This window comes from Drosophila obscura, unplaced genomic scaffold (genome assembly GCF_018151105.1).
Source record: "Drosophila obscura isolate BZ-5 IFL unplaced genomic scaffold, ASM1815110v1 contig_9, whole genome shotgun sequence".
NCBI lineage: Eukaryota > Metazoa > Arthropoda > Insecta > Diptera > Drosophilidae > Drosophila > Drosophila obscura.
Genome location: NW_024542883.1, coordinates 4,809,202 through 4,835,225, shown reverse-complemented (window position 1 = coordinate 4,835,225; position 26,024 = coordinate 4,809,202). Strand labels below are relative to the sequence as shown.

The 26,024-nt window shown below is 43.1% G+C and overlaps 5 protein-coding genes across 5 annotated transcripts; 2 read left to right on the top strand and 3 right to left on the bottom strand.

Moving 5' to 3' along the window:
• Window positions 1-42: 42 nt before the first annotated feature.
• On the bottom strand, window positions 43-1,837 carry LOC111069243 (protein insensitive). The gene is made up of 2 exons (XM_022359215.2): window positions 1,408-1,837; window positions 43-1,347 (listed from the first exon to the last, which is right to left on the bottom strand). The coding sequence occupies exons 1-2, from the start codon at window positions 1,417-1,419 to the stop codon at window positions 220-222; spliced, it is 1,140 nt and encodes a 379-aa protein (XP_022214907.1). The 5' UTR covers window positions 1,420-1,837; the 3' UTR covers window positions 43-219.
• Window positions 1,838-2,686: 849 nt separating this feature from the next.
• LOC111069198 (early boundary activity protein 2) lies at window positions 2,687-4,204 on the top strand. The gene has a single exon (XM_022359141.2). It carries the CDS (start codon window positions 2,911-2,913, stop codon window positions 4,051-4,053), a length of 1,143 nt encoding a protein of 380 aa, XP_022214833.2. The 5' UTR covers window positions 2,687-2,910; the 3' UTR covers window positions 4,054-4,204.
• A 26-nt stretch (window positions 4,205-4,230) lies between these two features.
• Window positions 4,231-5,062, bottom strand: LOC111069200 (probable NADH dehydrogenase [ubiquinone] 1 alpha subcomplex subunit 12). Its single transcript, XM_022359144.2, has 5 exons — window positions 4,983-5,062; window positions 4,829-4,924; window positions 4,586-4,763; window positions 4,443-4,527; window positions 4,231-4,383 (listed from the first exon to the last, which is right to left on the bottom strand). The coding sequence occupies exons 2-5, from the start codon at window positions 4,921-4,923 to the stop codon at window positions 4,313-4,315; spliced, it is 429 nt and encodes a 142-aa protein (XP_022214836.1). The 5' UTR covers window position 4,924; window positions 4,983-5,062; the 3' UTR covers window positions 4,231-4,312.
• A 31-nt stretch (window positions 5,063-5,093) lies between these two features.
• On the top strand, window positions 5,094-6,443 carry LOC111069199 (actin-related protein 2/3 complex subunit 5-B). Its single transcript, XM_022359142.2, has 2 exons — window positions 5,094-5,393; window positions 5,449-6,443. Exons 1-2 carry the CDS (start codon window positions 5,181-5,183, stop codon window positions 5,656-5,658), a joined length of 423 nt encoding a protein of 140 aa, XP_022214834.2. The 5' UTR covers window positions 5,094-5,180; the 3' UTR covers window positions 5,659-6,443.
• LOC111069197 (dynamin-1-like protein) lies at window positions 5,983-9,859 on the bottom strand. The gene is made up of 8 exons (XM_041595920.1): window positions 9,638-9,859; window positions 8,878-9,022; window positions 8,154-8,818; window positions 7,628-8,079; window positions 7,226-7,562; window positions 6,924-7,152; window positions 6,646-6,857; window positions 5,983-6,579 (listed from the first exon to the last, which is right to left on the bottom strand). Exons 1-8 carry the CDS (start codon window positions 9,737-9,739, stop codon window positions 6,523-6,525), a joined length of 2,199 nt encoding a protein of 732 aa, XP_041451854.1. The 5' UTR covers window positions 9,740-9,859; the 3' UTR covers window positions 5,983-6,522.
• Window positions 9,860-26,024: the final 16,165 nt, after the last annotated feature.

Here is a 26,024-nt window from a genome sequence, read left to right as displayed (position 1 = left end):
CCCCAATCTAATTAGAACCCCCCTGATACAAATGAAATAACTAACGATTTGGTTCAGATTGGAATAATATCTTCGAGATCTGTGAAATAGCCTACATATGCCTATGTATATGTATTAAAGTAGTACATAATCAATTAATTAATAAACCTTATCTATGGTGGATGAATTTGTGGGTTGAGTTTTTCCTTTTGGTGCTCCATTTGAAACATGAAAACTAAGCTAAACCATGTTCTCCTTCCCGTTGACACCGCTGCTCCGACGCTTTCCGTTCTGGATCTTCAGCATTTTGTTCTCGTCCGCGCATTTTGTGGTGATGGCATTGCGGACCTCCTTCTCGCTGGCATTGCATTTGTGGGTGACGGCGAAGATAATGTCCTGGATCTTGGCGGGGTCCAGCATTTGCTTAAGCGGCTTCGGCTGGTCCTTGAAGGCGGGTGAGGGTTTCCCCGTCATGGAGTGGGTGGCCAGGGTCTCGCGGTCGAAGATTGTGACGAGCAGCTTCCGGGTGGCCAAGGAGCAGGCCGCCCAGTTGATGTTCTCAAACACGCTGGCCGGGACACAGGTGTTGTTAGGCCCGAGGGAGATCATAACATTGTCATTGGACTGACCGCTGCTGGTATCGTTGGTTCTGAGCTTCTGTTTCAAGGGCAACTTGCCTTTTGCCTTCGGAGACGAAGTCTCCTGAACCTGGATCTCCTGCAACTTACGCCGCTTGTTGAATTGCAGGGGCTCAAACTCCGGCTGTCTGGATAATTCTCGTTTTATGTCTCTGTTCAGTATTTGGGGCGTGGGATGCGTCTGATGCATCCGATGCTGGTTGTCCGCCCCCATACACATTTCGAGGCGATCAGAGTCGGAAGAGGTGCTCAGGCTGTTCAGGCTCTCTGCTGCCAGGCGAATCTCAATGGCGTCGGCGTCGTCCGATGCCGAAATGATCTTGTAGTCCAGCACCTCGGCCCGCTGCTGCTGGGAGCTCTGAACGGGTGCACAGATCACAGAGCTGGGCGGCGTCAGGATCTGATGGCTTTGATAGGCGGGCGGAGTTGAGGAGGCAGCATCCGACACTCCCAGCGTCTGCTGCATGCGCGCCGAGGTGGCATGGATCTGTGACAGCAGATCCGTGTGCTCCTTCAGCTTGCTCTCCAGGTAGCGCACCTTTTCGCGCAGGACACGGTTCTCGACATCCATATTGGAGTCGATGCTAACGCTGCGCAGCATCTCGAAGTCGTCGCTGGTGGTCTGGGACCAGGCATTCAGCAGCATTGGCGCCTGCTGTCGGTGATACTTTGCCTCGTCGAGCACACTGACAAAGTGGGACCCGTTGGCGCTCACGATGCGTTTGTATTCCTGCAAGGGATCGTCAGAGTGAGCACTGTGGATGCGCTGGTATCCAAATGATGCACTTACGTTCGAATCCATGACTGTCTTTGGTCCCAGTTGAGTCGTGTTCTAGTGTTCTCCTCGCCGGATCAGCTTCAAATGAGCGCATAAGTCGGGGAAAATTGGCGGCAGAATGTCAGGGAACGCTACGCGAAAACCAGACTGCAGGCTCTCGGGGTAGGTTTTAATAAACAATGGATTCCAACTACAGTAAGAGCTACCTGGAGCGCAGAAGACACACACACGCACACGCACACGATGGCAAAACTGCATACATATGTACATGTGCAGGGGCTGTGCTGCGCTTGGTGGTGCTGGAATCTCTCCCTCGTTGTGGCACTTCTTCACTTTCTATTCTCCATATATTGTATTGTATTCTATTTCCCAACTAGCCGGCCCAGCTGTCGCTCCGTCCCTCTCATTCGTGTTATATTTCATACATATGTTTCGCGCGGGAACATTGCTGCGAGCGGCAGAGTTGTCGAGCAGCGCAAATATTTCGCTATATCAGGGATGGAATGAAATTATTCCGCTCAGCATGCAGAAGATATTTAAATTGCAGTTACAGTTGAAATTATAATGAAAGTGTGGTATTCACTATATGTACTATGTGAAATGTGTGCATCCTAATAATACATATTATTTTAGATTTGTGGTTTCCAGCCAGCTTTCCTAAGAAGCAAAATATACAATAGAATTTGGTTTGTAATAAACCGGTTTTGAGGCTCATTGAAATTCATTGGAATCCGAATGCAATGGGACCACTACCAATAAACCACATCACATCCTTTTAGAAAACGAGCGTGCACACACACATTCACTTATATGATCCTCTCTGATAGGAAACACACCCTTAAATTCGACTATTCTGGTATTGGTTCTGGTAAAAACATGAATAATTCGGTCAGGTAGGTGGGATATTCAAGTAATACAGATGTTCAGATATTATTCGCGAAGGCCTTGAACAAAAAAAATACAAAAATATGTTTAAGTAAACTTAGACTTATGCGGCTATGATTTAAATATTTTGAGAATATTTTGTACATAATAGTCCCAATGTTGGTGGAATTCTTTTATAGTGTTTTGTGCATATTTAGATTTATTTTGCCCTCAAAAATTGTTAATTACAGGTGTTATGACATTAGACTTGGCTAATTTGCTGCGAACAAACAGCTCAACTGGAAAGCCAGCTTGACGCATATACTTATCTCGCTCTGACTGCAGGCATTTCCCATGGGGCTTTCTCTATTTTTCCCGCTAGTCAGTTAGCAAAGTCTAATGTCATAACACCATACCCAACCCACGATCCTTAGCCCTAATATTCGCAGAAGGAATGAAGACGCAGATTAGCCAGCCCTAAAAACTGACAGGTAGAGCTGCCATCTGCTGAAAAGGGAATGCCGTTAATCCTCGATCATAAAAACAATTCGGAGCTTAAAAAATTCGCAAATAAATCTAGAAATCCACTGCAGCTGCACATTTGCAAAATCGAAGCAACATTCTTTCTACCTGCTGACGAAATTTCAAGGAATGGCGAACGAGGAGGGATCGAAATATAACCCTACAAATAGCGATGAAAATTACATTTGCATGTCAGTGATTAAGAAGACAGCGTCGCATCCACTTGCCGCAACGCACATTCATCCGCAGACATCTCTTCGATTTCCTATACAGTATTCGCATCCGTATCACCAGTATCTGAGCCAGTTTGCCCCCACGTTTGTGCCATACTACCACCGACTGCTCTCGCGTCCGATTGTGAAGCTGGAGGAAATGGACATTGAGAACTACATCAACTGCGAGGTGGCGGCGCAAAGAACCACACTCATGCGAAAAACAGTGCTCAGGCCTTTGGGCCAACACCAGCCATTGCTGGATACCAAAACGGACCATACCTCCCAGAAGATGGTTTCGAAACAGACCAATGTGATGACAGGGTGTGAGCCCCCTGCTGGTCGTCGCATTGTTAATGCCAAACTGATGGCCATGACCACTGCATGCGGCAGCATACGAAACATGCAGACCTCCATAGAGCCACTGCCTGCCGTCGAGGACTCGTTCAGACAGCAGGTGGGCAAAATCCAGAAGAGCCAGCACCACTATGAGCAGCTGTTCGGCAGGCTCACAACCATGCTGCAGACGCTGAACCAGCGCTACGACAAGGATTGCGAAGAAGTGCCGGCTCCACCCTCAAAGCGACCACGCCACATATCTACCAGCTCGGCCGAGTCCCACCTGCAGGACACCACTGCTGACCACGAGCGGGAGAACCTGGTTGCATACCCGCAACGTGTAAAGAACGGCGACGGCAGTTATGTGTACGTCCTGGGGCCGAACGGCACGGAGATCAGTGCCCATCAGTACGGGGAAGTCTTCTGGACAAGTGCTCCTGTGGCCACCCGCTCGCTGTTGGGTGTTGTCTTCAGCAGCGACGAGTTGGCCACGCACACGCTGACCGGCAAGCCCTCGCCCGCCTTTTATGGGCGCGAGAGACCTCCCAAACTGCAGCTGAACCAGCAAAAGGTGGACGACATTGTGTTGTGCGTCGTGAACCGTACAGGCGGCAAGGAGCGCGTCATTCGAGCCACCATCACCACGAAGTGTGCCGACACGGCCAAGAAGTACAAGCGACGGGCCAAGAAGGCGCTTAAAATCAAAGAGGAACCCTTCTAGCTTATACCTTATGAACAGAAGCTGTTCTAGCTTACAATAAGTAACGAGTGGCTAGATATAATCCAGTCATAATTATGTTTAAATGTAAGGTATTCATTGTGAGAAAATAAAATTATCTCTTCAGCAGAATCTACCGCAAAGACGAAAGTCTCTTCAAGGGAACAACATGCATCTGCATAAGTTAACAAATGTAAATTTATTAACATAATTGCGTCCTTTTGCACTCGAATTTTAATATTACTGTAAAGCTATTGAACTCCTATTGTTTCTTTGCCGAGGGATCCCAGGCCTCCACCTTGGGGGGAGTGGTGGTGTAGGGCATGTAGGCCTCTGCAAGAGACACATTTCAGACGCGAGTTAAAAGGATCTGAATCCGAGCATGCACTTACCCTTGGTGCCCGAGAGGTTCTCGCTGTGGTCCGCAATCCACTTGTATTTGGGTCTGCAGCCATCGCGAATCGGGGGAAGATCCGTCTGCGGGCAGAGTTAAACGAGTAAGGTATGCTATGCGAACAACAAACAGAAGCTATACCTTGTAGTGCATCCATCCGTACCACTCGGCGGGAATCTGGGAGCCATCGTAGTCCATGTTAACATGGGGGGTGTACTCCACCCAGCGGTTGCGGCCGTAAAAGTAGAACGGGTTCTCGAAGTACTTGTTGCCGTACTTGTCGATGCCCACCAGGGTGCCGATCTTCAGATCATCGTTTCTGCAAAAGAAATCCGTGTTGTGTTTGGGAGTTCCTGCAATCTTATATAAGAACAGGGCGCTCACCTATACAGCTTCAGGTAGGTCTGCTTCAGACCTCCACACTCCTGGATGATCTGGAAAAGCTTGGTCAGCCGATTGAGGCCCAGGAACTTTGCCATGCTGTGTGAAAAACTAGTGTTTTAGCAATTTTAATAATTTTGACATTACGAAAACTCACTTGAAACAACAACAAAGTCAATGTACAGTGTGACCAGAGCCGAGAGTTTTGTTCAGCGCTGCACAACACTACGAAATACTAACCAAAATACCAATTTTTGTCTGCGTGTGGCAGCCCTGTCCTTCACATCTGTTCGCCGCTTGTCTTCTTCGTGATTCATTTTCTCAGCAAAGAAAGGGTAAAGAACGAACGTAAAAGATGGCAAAGAACACCTCCAGCAGTGCGTTCCGTAAAATCGATGTGGATCAGTATAACGAGGACAACTTCAGGGAGGACGACGGCGTGGACAGCGCCGCAGCCGGGCCGGACGAGACCGAAATCACAACACTATTGACGCAGGGCAAGGTGGTCGAGGCGCTGCTCAGTGCTCTCCAGAACGCTCCGTTGCGCTGTAAAAACCAGATGGTGAAGGTAAGCACCTGCAAAATCGGCTCGAGCGAATCGTAATCATTGTCTTCGCTTCCAGGACCACGCCCTGAACATCACGCTGCGGGTACTCTTATCAATCAAGTCCACACAAATCGACCAGGCCATTGATACGGTTGACCAGAACGATCTGATTGATGTGCTGATGAAGTACATTTACCGCGGCTTTGAAATACCCTCGGAGGGCTCCAGCGGGCATCTGTTGCAGTGGCACGAGAAGGCATTCGCCAAGGGGGCGTCGGCTGCATAGTCCGTGTTCTTTCCGACACGAACCGCGCCTAAGGGCGCCCGGCAGCAGCAGTAGCAGGAAAACCAAAGGCTCGCACTGGCTTCATTCCCCTATTTATACGACCCAATACACACACACACCCACGTACGTACACGAATACGTCGCGGAGCATTTAATCAACGCAACGTTTAGTCATGACCGGAACGCGGGCAGCAACTGCCGCACCAGCGTATCGCCGTATCACCGTGGACACCCACTATAGGATGTCGTCAAGGAAATGCCACACCTGAGCCTATCTTTCATTTTGCCGCAATACAAATGACGTTTTCCAAATTAGATTTTAACTGGTATTCAAGTATTAAAGATTTTATTATAAAATATGAAAATGCAGAGTAATTGTGGTGGAAAACCTGCCACGCCACTGCTTGGCTTTGGCTTGGCACACCTTCGCATCCCATGTAAACATACGAATAGTTTGAATCAACCTTTTTCTTCTTTTATTAGACTATTCAAAATGTAATAAGTGCTTTGAGTAACCTACGGCTTCTACATTGATGGCCACTGCTTTGAAGCGGGGACAGAGTGGAGTCGCCTGATGAAAGACAAATGCTGGCTGCCTTGGCGTCCGAGGCCGCGGCTGCGTCTTCACTGACGACTCAAAATGCTCGAATAAGAAATGAAAAGCCCACAGAAATGGTGGGTCTGCATGCAATTTGATGATTTTTAAGTGCCTGGGGGAAACATTCAACAAAGGAGGCGTTCGTTCTCTTCAAACGTTGTCTTCAATAAATAGTTTGTATGCTGCATATATGTATTGTTTGTGGGTTATTAAGTCGAAACAGGCTGCAATATCGCGCCCGTACCAGTGTCCACTCGGTGGACACCCTACCACATGTGGGTCTCGCGTATCTCGCTAATGATGTGGTTTGCCCTAGTCAGAGCCTGCAACAAGAACAGAGTGTGTCAAGCGAATCAATAAAAACATATCATATCATGCATGGCGCTCACCTTCAACATGTCTGCCGCCTCTTTTCGGCGCACTGCAATGTGATCGGACTCGTTGAGCAGCGTTTCAGCCCTGTCCGACTTGTACAGATGTGTGACCAGCTCGCTCTGCAGGTTGTCCTTGACGTGGTTAACCAGGAAATGCATAATTGCCTTTGGCACAGAGTCCTGAATGGATTTGCGCACAATGTAGAAATACGATTTGATCAGGCGCTCTAAAAGCAAACAATCAGTAAGTAAATTAGCTTCCAATGCAAAGGCGAATGCGATTGGACAATTACCAATGACGTCGCAATCTTTCTGCTCCTTGTCGGTCAGACGACGGGGATTGTGATTCGCCGGCACATCCGGCAGCAGGTTAACCGGCTTCACTGGGCTGACAAGGTTGTTGTGAACTGGCGTGTTGCTGGCCGAGTTTTCAATGCTGTCCGGACGCGTCGGGGCCGGTGGTAAGATGTTGGACAGCCAACTGCTGGCCATCGAATGGGACGAGTTCTCGCCAACGTGGTTCTAGCATGGGAACGCCAAAAGAGCATAAAAAACATGAATCCCGATTAAATATAAAACAAAAATGGGACAGCACCTGCTCATGGCCATCATGCTGCTGCTGTTGATTATTTTGCTGCGGCTGCTGCTGCTGCTGCTGCGAGGCTGTGGTGTGCGACGAGACCTGTGGCGACATGTGATTGCGCGGAGTATTCGCGCGACGCTGTCCCATGTTCACCTGCGAGTAGGGATCGTTGTCTGTCTTGAGCAGACTCGGTACCAGGGCAGCATCCTTGTGGAAATCTGGATGCTTGGTGTTGATGTACGCCAGCTCGATGGCCACAATGTTCTCCACCATGACATTGGTGGCAGGCAGACGCCGACGCAGCAACTGCGTGACCACATCCACAATCTTCTCGTGCAGCTTTGGGAACCTACAAGACAGGGATCACAGGTCAATCACGGATCACAGTCTCTATTTACTCTATGGTTCGCCTACCGCAACATCTCCTGCTGCACTTCGTTGCCGCAGTGCTGCACAATGCGCTGCATCTCCTCGTGTATCAGTTCGACGCAGCGCAGCGAAGGCTCCTCCAGGCGACGGATCTGCCGCTTCACCAGCAGCTCGAACGAGACTTCCGGCACGAACAGAGCTGGGCGCGGTCCTGTTGCATTGCGAATGGCCGTGAGTATATCCATTTTGCTCAAACCCGCCAGCGGGTGTATGGAGTCCAGGACACGGCCGAAGGTTTCGTGGAAAATGTAGCAGATCCGAGCACCGCCGCACAGCTCGGTGGTCTCAATGTTGCGCGCCGTGCCCTCGATAGTGGCGTTATAGGCGCTGGCAAACTTGGTGATTATCTGCAGCAAGGTCTGGCTCTTGTCAGACACATCCTCGCCGTAGGAGTTCAGCAGCGACTGGAATTGCGTGGACATGATGTTGACGCGTGTCTGTGGAGCATTGGGGAGAGCATTCACTAATCCATTAATGCATTTACTAAGGAAAGGACAGAGGAGTATCCTACCTTCAGATCGGGCAGGCAGTCTCTGATGTGGTGCATCAGCAATCGATTCAGGGTCTTGGCCAGATACGGAGTGCCATTGCGGGTGGCCAGAGTCGGGTACTTCCGCTGCAGGAAGGCTGCCTCGTCCTTCATCTGCTCGTCGATGTGCTTCTGCTCATTGATGTCTTTCTGCGAGCGATTCATCACGCCAATGATGCCCAGCTTGACGGGAATCACACGGCCACAGAGTATGTCTATGGCATCGGTGCCGGCGTCCATCAGATCCAGCTTGGTGACCACGGCCAGGGTGCGTCGGCCGTCGGGGTCCACATCTTTTCCCAGCTTCAGTGCCTCGCTGGTGGCCATGTCCGTGTTGGCCGCCGTCACAGCCAGAATAATGGAGTTGGGGTTCTCAATGTACTTGAGGACCAAGTCTTTGATCTGCGCCTCGATATCCTCCGGCTGGTCGCCCACTGGCACCTTGGTGATGCCCGGCAGGTCCACCAGCGTCAAGTTGACCACCCGCGTGGAGAAGATCTTCAGGTTGATGGGCTCTGGGCAGATGCCCTTGTTGTTGCCCGCCGCCCGCTCCGTCTCGTTCTCGATCTCGCGTCGTATCTCATCAAAGTCCGTGAAGCACTTCTTCGTGTGGAGAAACCGGCCCCACTCCTCAGCATTGGAGGTGCCTGCAAGGGAACTGCTTTAGAGGAGGTCTCGTATAATTTTAGACGGCTATCATGCTCACCATTCTCCGCCGAGCGATTCTCGCGATCGTCCAGGGGGCAGTAAATCAACTGCAGCACAAGGGGCCGGCGGGTGACGATGCCCGTCCCGCGAGGCAGAAACGAGCGTCCCACCACGCTCTCGATAACCGAACTCTTGCCGGAGCTCTGCAATCAGTGGAGTAGAGTTAGAGGATCGGTTAGTGACGGGGCCGATAGCGCGTGCATCAGGGAAGTGTTCCCGACAGATTAGCAGCCGCAATTGTTATCTTGCAGCCGCAATTCAATGGCCAGCTCTGGCTTTGAGAGCTCTCAAGTTTCGTCATCGGCGAATGAATCAAAGTGCAATTAAAGCTGCGATCGAATCATAGACAGGCCATATACATACATACATATGTATGTATAGTGTGCACCAGTACGGTACGCGTATGTTGCGGAATGTGTCACGGCGACAGCTGCTTTGGGGAATGCTGCGGAGTATTGATTTTTCATAGCAGACCCCAAACATAGCCAAAAATGAGAAATTATATAAACGGGTAATTTATTCGTAGGCTGAAGAAACCATGGTGGAGGGAAGGGCGGAGGAAAACACCGTTTGCCGGCAAAAATTAATCCCGTTATATAATCCTGGGGAGGACCGCGAGACACCTAAACATCGTGGGGAAGGGGAAGGAAAAAATTCCCAGCGGAACCCCCGACGCGGTACCGTCCCGGGAAGGCGGTAATTTTGGGACCTGGCGACGTTTCGGGGCCGCTGCTGACGCTGCGCTGCTGCCACCTTACCTGACTCCCGAGTACAACAATTTGCGGCAATTGTATTGAGTCAGAGCCGACTGTATTGAAGACATCTTGCAACTTGTTGATAACTGGAATTAGAGCTTCCATTCTGTTTGCTGAGTGCTGACTGTGGCTTTGATCTCTTTCGACTCGATTATATATTTATTTCACACACATTAAAAAATTGTTGGTTTTTTTTTGGTTGACGCTGTTTTTTTTTTTTGCAAATTGCATTCCAGTATGACCTACCCGTAGACAAATACCAAAATATACCTTATCATTTTCAGAATATACCGTAAATATACTGAGGAAAATATACAACTTAACCCCGCTGTATTCAAATAAGAGAACATTTGGGTTTTTGGCGCACCATTTGTTATTTTTTCGCAATATTTGATACATTTCTAAATATTTAAGATCTTTTTACGCTAAATGAATATTTTACCTATTCGTTTCTGTGTAAAAAATGTATTTTGATGTTAAATGTTAAGTCATTTTCCAACACCGCAAACAGCCGAAATTATGATCACACCCATTTTATTTAACCTTATTTTATGAATAATCAAATAGAAATGATTACTGAAAATAAGCAAATCTTTTAGGAAACTTACCAATTTATCGTAGAAAATTATATGATCGGTGCTGAAGGCTCCAGCTAGCAAGGTATCTTAAGCCGAATATCAAAATCGAGAAATACACACATCAACGCAATCACGTAAGGCAGAAAAAAATTCTCCGCGGAACCAGTACCAGTATCAGCCTAACACGACTCGTATTTATTGCGTTTAATTTTCGGTGAAAACAACAGCAAACTTATTAGGTTTGGATTTTGCTTGTGTTGAAGGTATGTATTTAAAAAGAAAATATGTTCCGTGACCTGTGCATATGCGTTGTAATGTGAATCGGGGGCAGAAGCTTGCGTTGGAGGATCAGCTGTTTATACCCGGTAATCAAAGCGTTTAGGGGTATATTAAAGTCGTGTAGAAGTATGTAACATCCAGAAGGAAGCATTTCCGACAATATAAAGTTTATATTCTTTTGATCAGAATCAAAAGCTGACTCGATATAATCACGTGCGTCTGTCGGTCCGTCTTGTCTGTCGCCCAGTTCTTAAGGGCTATAGAGCAGTTTTTCAGTGCGTACATGAACCATTTGCGAGAGACTCGCAAACGATCTATGCGAACCAAAAGTAATAAGAGACACTCGAAAAGCGAGAAAAAAAAGTATTGCAAAAAACTCGCTAGCGTTGTTCCTTGCGATCCTTTCTACATATATCCTATCTGTAGATAGAAAGAGAAAATAAGAGTGCAGAACTACTATACCTACTATTGTATATTTTACATACATCTGGATAGAATAGGAATGGTTCTCGACCTTCGTGGAGTTCAATTGTTTTGATTCAACTGGATGCGGTCTAATTCATATTTATTTGTTTATGTTTCTAACTACAGAATACTTCTTAGGCACTATGTCCGTTGACAAACGTACAGTTTTCGAGGTATGGTACAGCGAAAAAGTAACTGCCAACAAAGTTTCGGCAGTCGAGGCGTATGTTTTTGCAAATGTCATCGATAAATCAAAATTGAATGACGAAAAGATAGACGCAATTTGCAACCGAATAAGAAATTTCAGCAGAACAGTGGCGAAAAAATGGCAGCAAGTGCATAGGATAAAGGAAAGGTTCACAAAAAAAAACAAGGAATGGTTGGATGGAAAACTTATACTTAGTGATCCAGTTCGATCAGCTAAGGACGTTGCGAAATATAAGGCTATGAAAGTATCCAAGTTAATCAATTCAAATACATACTATGAGCTTATGGAGGCAACACGAGTTAGCTTATGTAAGGCTGGAAAACGAAAAGCTTCGAAAGTTATATCCATGCTGCAAGCTGATGTGGATTCACCAAAAAACATTAAGGAATGCCTTGAATCAGTCGCTCAACTTTCCATGCCGTACACACCAGCATAAGCTTTTGCATTGATGGATGAAGACTCCAAAAAACTAATTCAAGCTGATTTATCCAGCTTACGATGGTTTGAATTCTGCCAAAAAAGGGTAATCCCCTTCATAAAATATTAATCTACGGCCCCGATATTAATATCTAATTTTTCTTTTTCAAATAGGCATTGCTGTCAAAAAAATTGCTGCAAGGTAAAAACCAAAAATTCGACCATTTCCGACTGAAGAACACACACATTCGGCATTCTGATGTTTCCGGTTGCAAGTCTAGTTCCGACTCTGAATAATTATTTTAATTATTATTTTAGATTTATTTCTTTCTTTCTAATTTTTACTTTCTTCAAAATGAGAATATATAAAAACATTTTTTTTTTAAGAATTGAAAAAATTGAAGAACAGAAAAAGTAAAGTTATTACAATATCGTTTTCTTTTTTTTTTCATTCAAGAAAGTTTTATAAATTTAACATTTTGTAGGCTCAACTTTGCACCTCCCGCCAACCTCCTGCTATGAACTACCAGAGCTGGGAGGAACACGATCAGAAAGAACAGGCCGAGCCTCCAGAGCTCCTTGGGTTGATGGGTCATGGCCCATGGCCCGCAAAGAATACCAGCGGTTAAAGTTTTCCCGGAACACAATCGGGATCTTCAAAAGAACTAACAATTCGGATTGGAATTCGAATTAGAGGAAGTGCCTACAAAATCCACTGCCTGGGGTGGCCTACATTTAACTATCACCACGGAGACGGCACAGTACTACAGAATAGACATAACAGACTAAAGAAAATGCAAAGAAGGAGTTCGGTCCAAAAATAAGAAATCTTGAACATAAATAACCTGGGTCGGTAATTTTATTTTCGCCCTGTAAATATTATTACGGGTCCCAAATAATGGGTGTCATGTAAAAACTTTTTCGAAATTAATTTTGCCGCCTCACAACATACAAAAATCCGAATACGGGCTTCAACTAAAAAGAACTGGCCATCGTCATGAGGCAGGTGAAAAGAAGAGTTTGAATTCATATACAAAGGTGACCTATTAAGGATATGTATGTATAATCTATATTATAAATTTGTAGAAAAATTTTAGATGATAGCCAGAGAATGTGGCCTGGTTTGGACAAACAAATTTGTACTTTTCTATAAATAGGTTCCTCAAAATCAAAAAAATCTTAAATTTGGTCAAAAAGTGTGTTGAACGCCTATTTCATTTAATTTGGTCTAAATATGTGTGTTTGAACGCCTATTTTGTGTCATTCTGTAGAACAGAAAATTTTATGATAGATTTTGTTTTTATACCTTTTTGTATGAAAAATTGTTTTCTGAAAAAATTGCAATTTGTGTAAGCATATTTGTTGCTTTTGATTATAATCAAAATATAATTATCATTGTTTAGTTTCGATGAATTCCTAAAAATTAAATGCATTTAGTAAGCAGCGGGTCTGCTAGTGTACATATAAATTCAGATTATATTCACAATTCAGTAATATCTGTACAAGAATATGCATCAAAATTCATCTAAATTGCACATCTTATCTTTTGCCGATATTTTCTTCCAACTCTGTTGAAAATTCAATTGGCAAAAGCCACAACGAGAATGCTCGATTGAAAAATTTAACAAAGTGCCAGGCAACAATAGATGGTTCCATGCCACTTCACTCCTCTCCCTGCACTCCGGCAATAGTTCGTTTTTAAGGATTTTATTTTTTGGCCATTGCTTGACAAACAAAATGCGCATGTGTGTCCTCCATTGTGCAGACTTAATGATATGGGCCGAAACTGCTGCCCCTATCCCTCAACTATCCAACCTACGAGCACTACACCACAATGGATTGTCGAAACCATCTCAGTATATTGGCCCCTGGTAATAGATAAAAACTCTAAAGCAGGAAGAAGCAGCAGCCAAGTGGTCAGGCTTCGTACAGAAGCCATCTATGAGCACAAATAGAATATAGAATGGGAGGAAAAGGGACAATAGGGCTGGCCTTAAGTGCCCGATACGAGATTTGCATGTGGCCAGGGGCCCATGTTACGGGCGTGGCTGTGGCCCGTTTCGGTTGCTACATGAATTGGATGCCAGCCCCATTCTCATCGTCGGACCCAACCACAGACAAACCAATGGGTGGAGCATGGGCTCATCTGTCGATTTTATCGTGTTATATCAGTGTTCGAGGATACTTGTCGCCCGGTACACTAAGCATTCAAAAATTCGATAGTGCCTCGAGTGGACGAGAATATTAGATGTAAAAGTTTGGGCGACCATACACATTTGCATGTCAGCTATTCGATAACAATTGTCATTGTTGTTTGCTTTCCCTTTGCGAATTCGAATTGCGAATTGTTGGAAACACTTTTGTAAATTTAATTGAACAGAAAATGGGACTTTTGTCGGTGGTAATATTTTCACAATTAAATTGAAACGAAATCTATCATTTTATTTGAATTTAAAATATTCACATTCCGGTTACCAAACAAACGGACATATTCGTTAAATGATGACATTGATTGGATGTAAAGCTTCCACATAAATAATCGGACGCACACATTCGATTCGTATGAGCCGAATAGAAACCACTTGCCAAGAGCGAAACAGGATTTTTCTATATCCTTTTTTGTTGCACTCAGCTTATAAGCTTAGAAAAGCAAACTAAGTCTTATTTATTGCAGGCCTAATCGTGCTCTTCAAATTCTAAATAATCTAATTTGTTTTGTAAAGTTATTTCGCATTTTCATTGACAAACTTTTTGATTCCCATTAACGAATTTGGACAGTTCTGACACGGACCCCGACCCCTTAATACCTGAACCCGACTGCGAAAGCGAACGGCAACACCTCTCCGGAGTGAGGGGCTTATAAATACGAGTATATTTTAAAATTTCGCTCATCAAATTACCATTGTTGGGCTGGACAAGTTTCGTATTTGGCTTGACAACTTGCCGAAATGTGCGCATTGAAGATGGAAGATGCAAAGTTCTTGACAGCCATTGGGGCAGGGGACAGGGACACAACTAGCTCCACAACAGACTCCAGTGGGACTCTCTGGGGCGGAATATTAATTTGATAATTTTACTGTTGAATGCAAATTTGGTGTCAGAGTCCTTTGCTCTCTAATTGACTGACGAATATTTAAAATATGAATTTCAAATGAAGTTCAACAATTGTCTGCCCCCTTTTTGCGCTTTCTTTTTTGTGGTCTTGCGCTGGATTAATTATGGCAGGAAGATGATTGAAGTGGGGGAGCATAGATGGATACATACGTATATGTAGAGCCTGAAGCCATTTACTGTGGCTGCCGCTGAACACTTTTGCCCCGGTGGAGCATTAATCATGTGAAAGTAATTTTGCGCATTTGCATGCGTTGCAGAAAACGATAATTTTCATCCATCATTTTCAAGTGTTTCCGCAGGATTATAGTGCTGCCAGCCAGCCGTTGCAAGGAGCCGGCTGCATACACTTGATGATGCGTTGCCTTGTCATGTGCTCCACTTCACTTCACTCTACTCCGCTCCCCTTGCAGCTGAGCTGTGTGTGCTCCCCTCATTATCGTGTCGTCGTCAATTATTCTTGTTCTACAGCCAGCACTCTTGCCGAGCCCCAAGCCCCAAGCCCGGCCATGGAGGAACTTTGCATTTAGTTGATGAGCTTCCCCTTCTGCTCCATCCAATGTCTCATTTTCTTGGTCCTTTGTGCCCCAGTGCTCCTCCGTTCACATCTTTCTGCTGGCTGCAAGTTGATCAATGGCTCTGTCCGCTCCCTTGCTGTCCTGGTACGAGTGCATAGTGTTTCATGCAATTACGAATTTATATTGCGTATACGCCATGTGGAGACACAGAGACGAGGAAGTCTCCTCGAATGTGCTTACCACAACTGCAGCAATAATGAACTTTGATTTGGCCCTCACAGTCCCCCAGACTAGACCAGAAATGTTTCACAGTCTGTTTCACAGAACCCGCCTGGATGGGAGGAAGAGAAATTGTATATAATTGCTGATTGATGCTGTTGTGGTTCTACATATATGTACATATGTAAGAAGACGCATTAATAACAAGAAAAAGTGCACTTTCGAAAATTGCAATTGTTGATAACTATTCACCGAGATTCAACCAGCTTTCAAAAGTTACTTTTTCCACGATGGATAATTACTGCCCATCCAAAATGAAAGGTTCCATGGCTTCGTCTGGCTTCGAATCCCAATAAAATACCTCCTCTTGGACGTCGACCATCCTGGGGGAAATACAAGCCGGGCATGTACATTCTTTGGCTTTTGTCTGGGTTCTATGATCCAATTTTTAAAATATCGTACTCACATTCATAGAAAACTCATTAACTCATTAAATGGCTATAAAATGTCGTAGCTTTTCGGCCCTTGAAGTGCCATTGCAAGTACGTTGAAATATGAGCACCATCTGTTTAGCGTTCTTTAGATCTTGGCGGAATCAAGAGGAAACCATTCAGCATATGTGGCCACTTCCTTGGCACTGAACCCGTTGGCCATTAATCTATTTGGAAACGCCTTTGCCAGATGTTCGTGGGAGTGCGAAAGTATCGCACACATGTCTCTCGCTTCTTTTTTTTTTTTGGCAGTATTCACTCTATGTTTAATTGGATTTGGGGCTTAGCTGAATTAGAGCGCCAAAAGGAGGGGCAGAATTATATTTGCATATTTGAGCAGTGAAGCCTCGCATGGAGGACCGCAGCCGCAGGCAGCTGCCAGGCGACAACAGCGAAGTGTAAATTTCACTTGAACTGATAATTTCACTCAATTTGTGTGCGCTGATGAGCAAAGTTTTCCCATTTGCATGGGGCTACGTGGGGCACCTCCTTCTCTAGGGCCAATGGGTGGGGAGTTTTCATCTTTGGCTGCTCCTTCATCTACGGCTGCCGCGATTTCTTTTTGCCGACACTGTCGTTCTTGTCCTGGTCCTCGTCCTCGTAGTCGGGGCTGACTTGAAGGTGCCAATTAGGGATTTCCGCCTCAATTACTTTCGCGAGCACACGAAAACCAAGTTTGTATGATTTTCGCATGACAAACTTAGGACTGGCTCTACTCCATTCCCAACCAGTCCCACCCAAAGACTCAACGAGTGCCTGAACCTGCTTCCTTTCCCAGAGTATTTGCTTCCTTTAAAGTGTAATTGCACGAGCAGCGCCCCCAAATGTTGTGTGTGCGTGATAAAAAACTCGTTTGCATTTTACATGTTTCATCAAAAAGGTGCGGAGTGGGGAGTGGGGAGCTAAAATACTCGAAGTAGTTCATGTGGCTTTCCATCGAAATGGAAATGGAATTCGGAGGACTCTCTGATAGTGGTGGGGCAGGGGGCAGGGGGCCAGTGGGCCAGGCAAAGTAATTTGAATTTCTAGTGAATGGGTTTCTAGTTCATTGATTGGTTTTTCGAATATGTTAATACTTTGGGAACTCTGTGAAGGTGATGGAATGTGACTGATTGTACATACATGTATGTATGTACATACGAATGTAAGGAGTTTCTTGAAAATTGGTATTAAAGTAAATAAAAGTATGTCTGTAAATAAACCGGAATGTGGACTATTAATTTCTGAAAAATTACAATTTCTGATACAAAAAAATGATAAAATAACACTAAAAACAGTTACGCAAGCTTTATTTTAATACAACCCAGTATTTGTTTATAAACAAAGAATTAATTTAACACATTCCAATTCAAATTAAATGTGCATATAAACGAATTTTATATAGGAGGAATAGCTCAAGGACTTTCATTTTTAGTTTTACTCCAACCAAAAAGACAAAACTGTGTAGGTAATAAAATTCTGGGCAATTTTAGTTAATGAGAGTTCTAATATCGGCCTCGCCAGGACTGTCTATTGCTGCAGTCTGAAGATCTGCGTGCCGAGTTCGATGAGCAGCTGGGCATGAGCGACATTTTGCTGATTACCAACTCGACACCATCCATTTTTTCTTCCGATTGGAATAGCAGAGGAAATAGCCTGCCCAGCAACGAGTGTGCTAGTATATACATATACATATGTAATGCAGTGCACCTGTTCGAGAAGGCGAGAGAAGAGCCAGAAGAGCCACATCCACTTGATCGTCATCGGTCATGTGGATGCGGGAAAGAGTCCGCAATCGCCGCAAAGGAAGATCTCGAGCCCAGTGCCATGACCGGAACCAATACAAATATATACAAAAAAATATGTAAACCACATAATATTCTTCTCTATACAGAATTGATATTCAGAGGAGTTTTGGTAATCGAAGAGTGCACCACCGTTCCATTAATTTACATGAAATTTCCAAAAAGTATCTTTGTACCTTTAACCAGAGCAGAAGAGGCCACAAATTTAAAGAAGTGCTCAAACCCATGGCAATGGACAAAGGAGCATGTGTAACAGAATCTGTAAATTTGCAATACCTCAACTAACATCAATCCGTACATCAGAGCCTTTCAAATCAAAATCAATATCGGACTAACGACAAAGACAAACTTTCAGCTCTGTTGTGTGCCTACCTTTTGTCAAGTCATTCCAAGACTCAGGCTCGTGTCCTGGCAAACTGACTCTCAGCCCGAGCCTGTGCTTGAGCACTTAGCAATATTGAATTGCAACCGGAATCGAATCGAAGTGGTTAGAACGGCAGGGAATTATTTGCCAGCCCCCTCCTATGGGAACGGGCTGCCTTTCCAAGTCCTGTGGCCTCGAGCAGGGAGAGTGTGTGACGATTTCGAGTTGAGTCCTGCTGCTTAAATGTAATTAAATTCGTTCAGCTACTCGTACACCCCCCTGCTGTTTCTTATCAAATGGATTGATTTATGATGATGTGAGTCTCCACTCTCTCTGACTGACGGGGCATGACATAATAAATCGCTGGGTCCCGGGAAGGTGCTTTCACGATGACACCACTCACATGAGCTGATGGGAGCTGGCATTGTTGCGCCCAGATTTGAAATTTGAAAATTAATTTGCGAAAAACTTTTGCCTGCTCAAATCTGGCTTTCCCCGCTTGCTCTATGTGCTATATTATATTTATTATTTAATTTTTCCCCGTTGTGCCCGCTGTGTACTTTGGCGTATTTTTCCGCTTGACTGCTGATGCCGCTCGCTCTTTTCTTGTGTTGACGGCAAAGTTTAATTTTTATTGTTGTTTGACTTTGTTAAATGATTTTTATTGCCTTTCTTTGGCGCAGCAGGAAGAAGAAAGCGCACGGAGGCAGGCGAGTGAGTAGCGAAACCTTTGTAGGAATTTAATAAAACTTCTGTGACCATATTGTCGAGCAAACAATGCACAATGGTCCACTCTTTCGTCAGTAGGGAATCCCACTCTCTATCCCTGACAAAGTGGCCCTCGTCTTTTTTTCCCCAAGAATTTATTGAAACGCTCTGCACAGTTTAACGTGAGAAATGAGATCCATTTGATTGTGCCTTTACAAGGGGCTGCCGAATTGTGAAGTATTTTATCTAGCCAAAAACCTGAATTATTCCCGCATAACTCATGAGCATCTTTCATGTTGACTACACGCAAAATCAAAGTACAAAGCATAAATAACAAGTTTGATGGAAAACCGCAGCAAAGTTTCCTAGAAATTTAAGAAAATGTATAATACTTTTTGTATATTTGTACATACTTTCTCCTCGCTGTTTCCTCTATGTGGCCGGAAGAGAGCATCAAAGTCACCACAATAAAGGCGTCTCTGGAGTGCCTCACGCTGTTCAAAGAAGTTTAGCTCTCGGTTCGGTGAAATTGAAATTTAATTACGGATGCCAGTCTTGACTATGCTCTTAACTCAGGCACCAGACGCAGACCACAGTATGCGCGCATTAAACGAACAATTTTTCAGTTTGCCCAATTTTTCACTCTTTTTAAGATTTTCATTAGAAGTGCGGCAACAGATAGAAGAAGAAAACAAGAAATTGGTCTTAAAAGAGTTAACACACTAAAACATCACTAATTAGAACAAAAAAATGTATATATGAAGAGGTTTCGGTTGCAAACACTAAGTGCTGAAATAAGGCTGACACTAGAGCTTGTTCTAATTAAATTGGAGCCACACCAACCCAGTAGGGAAATAAAGGAGATTATCATTGACTATCCTGACATAAGCTAATCTGATATATATCCTGTTACAATTTTAATCAACGTTTTGCAGCTCAGTTTTTGCCCAGTTTCTGCTGTGCGGACTTTTATCATTCATCATTAAATGAATTAAAAATTCTATTGTCAATTGCAAGGGAGCATTGGCATTGGAGCTGTCAGATCTCCGCTTGCCGACTGTTTCTCGAATAGAAATCAAATAAATTCGGAATTCATTCGGAAGTATTGAATCGCTGCCAAGCGGACAAAGCATGGATTAGAAAGACAATTTGCAATTCACTCAACCTTCCAGGGGACGGAGCGGCCCACTGTCGCTGCATTTGTGTCCACTGGTTTTGTTATGGATGTTTGCATTAGTGAGCAATATATCTTTTTCAATGTGTGCACTCGCACTCCGGCCTCCCCCTCCAGTTGTCCGGTAGGGAACAATGTACGCATTGCGTCACTGCGAGAGATACGCCCATTGTTTGGGCTGAAACAAAGCCAAAAGCTCTGCGACATTGTGCCCCTTGTGAGCATTTCGCTTTGGTCATAGTTTTAATCTCACTAATGGCAGCAACAGCAGCGGTAGGGACCGGAAAGTGCCGGGGTCGCCAGGGCTTCTATCTGTGGGCACAATAGAGCAGATTCTCGAGCTCATGTCAAAAAGGTCGCTTGCTGCAGACGACAATTCCATTCTCTGCTCTCAAAAGACCCACTAGACAAAGCCATCAAAAGCTGAATAACCTACATACGAGAATAGTTCAGTATACTTTTTTTCGAGTGAAAGAATATTTTTTAGGCTGCAGTAGATATTCTTATTTATTTTTTTAACCTTTAAGTCTATTGCAAATATATTTTCCCATGCCTAATGCTATAGGTATATATGTACATACAAGCACATATCCTTATGTGTAGCTCCATTTTTTCATCAAGCAAATCACTCATAAGCTTTATGTATTCTGAAATTGTTCCGTCTGTAACCTGCGTCATATTAACTATTTATAAGACTAATTATAAACTTAGTGATTGTTGAAGTTACATGGACCCAAGCTCGATTTATTTTTGCACTGCAACTTCATTTTTACATTAATACCAAGCCATTTTATACCAGAGAGAACGGAACTAACTGTGACCCTCAGGCATTCTGGAACTAACCATACTCGTAAACATTAGAGAGGTACTAAGTACTGACAGCTTGGCGATACATATATGCATGTATTGCAAGAACTGGAATATAATTCGTAGATGAAAAAAATGCGCTATTTACGTTTAAAAAGGATTTTTTAACTTCCATTTATCTGAGATTATCTGGGACCGACGTCCCTATTTTTTTTGGTCTTGTTGTTTTCTTTATTTGCTGGTGCTGTTGCACTCTTTGATCCTCGCGTTTCTGTATTTTACTGACACTTTTTCATTTGAGGATCTGTGAAACTGTTCGGCAGATAGATCTACTGAGAGACACCTAGTCCGACATATTTTGTGGCAATTTCTGAGCTTGGGTCAAATGAGTGTGCCCTAAATTCGTTTCCAAAACACCTGATAAACAAGGGACTACGGTTAAGCCTCGTTTAGATTTAAAAAAAAAATGCGTTCTGCCATCGTCAGCTGCGTGTGCAGTACATAAATGCAATTAAGTATTGTTTAACGTCCCTACGCATTTTGGGATGTTTGGGTTCCTGGTTTTTGTATTAACTAGGCTAGGACCCACACTTTCCACACACTAGGTATGCAGAGCTGGTTCCCTCCACCTTCGTACGCAGCCACAATGGAGCTGGGGGCTGCAACAGGAGAGAAGCAGATTCAGGAGGAGCAGAATGAGGAAATGGGCGAGCGAGGCTTTACATTTTACACATTAATTATGAGCAGACATGTGTTGTAGGCGTCTGGCCAGGATCCTCGAGTCGTGCAGCGCGGTAACAGGTGCCTCTACCCAGAAAGTATGCAAATTCCGAGGCAAGGCGAAATATGCCCCTGGCCGGGTTTTATGGCAGCGAATTAATGAACGCAGCCAACAAGCAAACCAGCGGCAGCGACAGGAACAGCAACAACGGCGACGATGCACCCAGGAAGGGTCATTATTTTGCCCGTGCCCCTGCTCCTGCTCCTGCAACACATTGTGGCCTGGTCAGTTATGGGTTTGTGTTTGTGTGTGCCGTGCGGTGCGGTGCGGTGTGGCGCCGCCTCCTTCGTGTGCAATAATAGCAATAATTTATCACCCAGACCAAAATTATGCATGGACTCAATTGTGCGTGAAATTAAATTTTAAGCGCAAACAAGCCGACTTGACGGCTCTGCCCCTGTTTGCTGCCATAATTTGGCTAATTTCACTTGGGAGCCGAAGCCTTGTCGTCCCACTCGCAGCCTGCTAATAATTGAAAATACTTCACATTGCTCATCTCGGCCACAAATGACATCTCGCAAGACAGCTCTTCAATTTGTTTGCGCTCTCGGATGGATTGATCTGAATTTAATCAAAAGTTTCCTTCAATTGAGTATCGGAGAGCTGAATCTATATTTAGAATGTGGCAAGTTGATTTTAATTCGAAATTAATAATTTCATCAAAGTCCACGCTTTGGCTTCGAGTTAAACTCCTTAGAGAATATTTCGATTAGGTTATTATTTGAATGATATGAATATCATCATAAGCTAGTCAGAACTAGTCTTCGACGCACCTTTGTGTCGTAAGAGACATATTGAGCTGAGGGAATGTTTGCATAGGCATTGAACCAGATAGACTTTGGCAGTATAAATTTGGCACTACTTTTAATATTTTCATGATGAATAAATTTGTAAAAAGCTTCAGCTAGTTTCTAGCAGCTTATCGCTTTTTATATTATATATATCTACATTTATCAAGAGATTTCCTTGATTGAGATATCTCAAAAAACCTTCAATGGGGTCAACAATTTTGTTAGCTGAATAGGGGAGGTTAAATTTGAAGATGAGAAAACAAAGAGATACTCAACCGTTCCTGCGGTCAATCTGTTCAGCGAATTATTATACAAGGAAACGGATCTGGTCGAAACTGATTATATCTCAGAGCACGGCTCCATCGATCGTCGCGGAGCCATTAATATTATCTCACCTATCTGCTGCTTGCCATTCAGTTAAATGCTTGCATTCTAGCCGATTCTAGCAACCCAAATGCCTTTTTACTTAACAGTGGAACAATTAGAAAGTGAAGAAATTAAATAAATCGAAAAAATAAGTGCTTTGGGCTATTCTTTATTCTATGCTCTCTCGTTCTGGATAGACATCCTTCGCCTGAGAAACTTTTACAATTCCAAGATGTATGACATGCATATACCTTCATATATAGAGTCAGCTGAAGTACAAATGCACCTCAATGCCAACTAGTTGTAGGAAAATTCTCCAAAGACATAAAGTACCAAAGTTTTCGATTGCATTTTTGTCGCAGAAATAGCTTTGATTGCTTTAAAAATAATTTATTGAGTCAATTGACTTTTGCAGTGGAGTCTCTGCAAATAAACGCAGTGCAATCGAACTTACAATCACCAGAGAGACCGAGAGACCCCGGACCACAGAGGAAAAACACACACCCGGGCACACTGATTTGATTGTGTTGACTCTACAAGGGGCGAAGTAAACTTAAGTGCAGAAGTGCCATTCCTTAGTTTCGGTTCAATTTGAAATTTATTGCGGCCGGAGTTCATTCACTTGGCAAGTTAAAGCTCCGAGTACATGACTCATTCACAGGGACACATACACGCCCTCCATTTTCCATTTGCCATTTGCTCATTTTGGCCTAGGGACTAGCCAGACATTTTCCAAATTCTGAAATGCAAACCGAGTCACACATGTCAATTCAATTTGATCAGAGGCCCGTGACGGATGGAGGGCCTAGTTTGAGCTCAAGCCGAGCCGTTGTATCCGCTGGAGACAACACAACTCCGTACGATACACGGCAAAAAAGGGACGACGAGGGAGAGAGGATGGGAAAATAAAAATGTCTCGCTTTCATTCATCTTGATTGACAGACAGATGGGGCTGAAATATTGAAATGTCTAGCTTCATATGCGGACAGTTTGGTCTGCCACTTAAAAATCATCAATAATTGGCTTCAAGAGTTTAATATATGCATGTACACCCAGAGAAAAAAGGCCTCAGATTTAAAAATGTATATCAATATACATATTAAAACCGAGAAGGAAATCTTTTATCTAAATATATTTCACATATAAAATATTTACTATATTTACTACAAATTGATTACATGACAATAATTTTAATACTAATTTTAATACATCTATTACATTAATATTGAAATTAAAGTGAATTCTATTCGCTATGTAAATAGTTAACGCGAATGGTTCTCATTACATTTTTTTTCTTATTTCATACTTTTTTTAATCAAAATTAAGTTGTCTAAAGAACACGTTAGGAATTAGGCAACCAATGAACCAGAAAGAGCACCAAGAAACCCTGTAGCTAACAGCTAATGCTATCTACCAGATATTTACTTTACAGACTCTCCACTCGCATTCAGCGCCTCTCAATCCACCACCAAAGAAACGAAATTGACAGCCACAAAGCTACTCTGCACCAGCCAAAGCAAAGCTACAAACTGTTTTTGCCTTTGTGGTCGTGTGGATTGCGAGTTTGTATGTTGGTTGTGGATGGTTGTTCCCCGTATAAGAGTTGTAGACTATACGTATATGTAGATGAGGGGAAGATAATTCGGTAACTACCATATAATCTATGTACTACTATATACTTTCTCCTAGTTTTATAAGATTTTTGCTACAAAATTTAACATTTCAAATCAATTACTTTAAACGTAAACAATTTTATCTATTTTCATTATTATACTGATGTAATGAAATATAGCACGGAGCTTATAGTTTGATTTTTTATGCAGGTTCGTTGGATTTTATGGAGGAGACAACAACAATTTAGTATGATGCACTTTTCAGCTTTTACTATATAGCTCATAGTTCAAGTAAGTCACCAATTATATGAAATAAAAATAAAATTTTAGATTGTTATCTGAGAAAAGGACTAAAATCGATATTCGCCTATACGGATATAATTATCTTAAAGTTTCATGGAGTTCCTTCTCCTGATCTATGAGGAAAACTATAAGAGAGTACTTAAAAGAGTCATTGCTAAATTTATTTCCACTTTCGAAGAACTCTTTTAGTTTAATTGAATTTGTGCGTACATGCATAGTACCAGCCAAGTCAAAGCTTAAATTTATAACTGCATAACGGAAAAATCCCATAAGAATTTGCATGTAAAAAATATTTATTGCTTTTCGGAGTGCGAAAAGAAGAGAAATGTGTATCAATCCATTGGCAAGGATGCTGCAGCAATGTAAATATTTTTTGGATTCGTTGTCGCAAGTTGCAGCTATGGAAGTGCAAAAGCATTCTCTCATAAATACGTTTGGAGAAAAAACAAAGCATGAATGTGCCATAAATAATGCGAAAATAGAATATCATAAATAAGAATATTGAAATTTTGGCATTTGGCAATGTTTTGGTGTAAAACAAGCAGAATATCGTATTTCATTTTACACTTTATGCAAAAAATGTATCTCAAATATATTTGAATTTCTGTTCCTGCTTCTGATTGCTTTTAACTATTGCTCTCCCCCTCCAGTCAATCGGTAAGGCCATAAATTGTCTAAGTCTAGTATGATTTAGCCATAAGGCGTGTAAGCTGTAAGTTTACTTATTTATTAAAATACTCAAAAAATGATTACAAATTTCGAAGCTAGCATAATTCAAGAGTAAAATCTTTAAATCTTATAATATGAGTAGACTGTTTAGGTGGCTTTTATTTTATTTTATCTCTCCGTCATTCTATCTATAGAATTAATAATAAATACATACTTCTAATAGTTTTTAAAGAAAAAAATTGTCGTCTAGTTACTGGGTCACTTGGTGTCCACTGCCTGATGACAAGTGTTTTTTCTTTTTTCTTGCCGTCTGGTCGCTTAATAAATTTATTTAATTACGTACGAATTTTAATTCATTTTTAAACCGTTGGTAATGCTGCCACTATGTTGGACTTGGATTGTTGTTGTATCGCTGAACAAAATAAATAATAATTCGAATAAAAATATCAGTCAATTATAGATGATGCATTCGCCTGCATATAGTTTTTCCAATCGGTCCAGAACAAATGGGAAAATCAATTACGATAGTTAATTGTGTGGAAATAATCATAAATTGAGTTGAAATTAATCGCAACCATTTCAAAGCTAAGCCCAAAATTTTCAGCTCAAATAAAATGCATTAAATAATTACAAATCCCCAGATTGAAAGGTTTTTGAACAGGGTTTAAAATTAAATTGCATAAAAAGTCATTTAACGTTTTAATTACGATAATTATGCATTGCCCAACCGTGAAACCCTTTTAG

Bases quoted from the DNA above. Each gene is read 5' to 3' on its own strand.
- LOC111069200 (XM_022359144.2), bottom strand. From the start codon at position 4,923: ATGGCAAAGTTCCTGGGCCTCAATCGGCTGACCAAGCTTTTCCAGATC. The intron at 4,528-4,585 runs GTATAGCTTCTG...CTCTGCCCGCAG, and splicing joins ACGGATGGATGCACTACAAG to ACGGATCTTCCCCCGATTCG. The intron at 4,384-4,442 runs GTAAGTGCATGC...TGTCTCTTGCAG, and splicing joins GAACCTCTCGGGCACCAAGG to AGGCCTACATGCCCTACACC.
- LOC111069197 (XM_041595920.1), bottom strand. From the start codon at position 9,739: ATGGAAGCTCTAATTCCAGTTATCAACAAGTTGCAAGATGTCTTCAAT. The intron at 9,023-9,637 runs GTAAGGTGGCAG...CACTGATTGCAG, and splicing joins TTGTTGTACTCGGGAGTCAG to AGCTCCGGCAAGAGTTCGGT. The intron at 6,580-6,645 runs GTGAGCGCCATG...TTCTTGTTGCAG, and splicing joins AGGCGGCAGACATGTTGAAG to GCTCTGACTAGGGCAAACCA.
- LOC111069199 (XM_022359142.2), top strand. From the start codon at position 5,181: ATGGCAAAGAACACCTCCAGCAGTGCGTTCCGTAAAATCGATGTGGAT. The intron at 5,394-5,448 runs GTAAGCACCTGC...CTTCGCTTCCAG, and splicing joins GTAAAAACCAGATGGTGAAG to GACCACGCCCTGAACATCAC.
- LOC111069198 (XM_022359141.2), top strand. From the start codon at position 2,911: ATGGCGAACGAGGAGGGATCGAAATATAACCCTACAAATAGCGATGAA.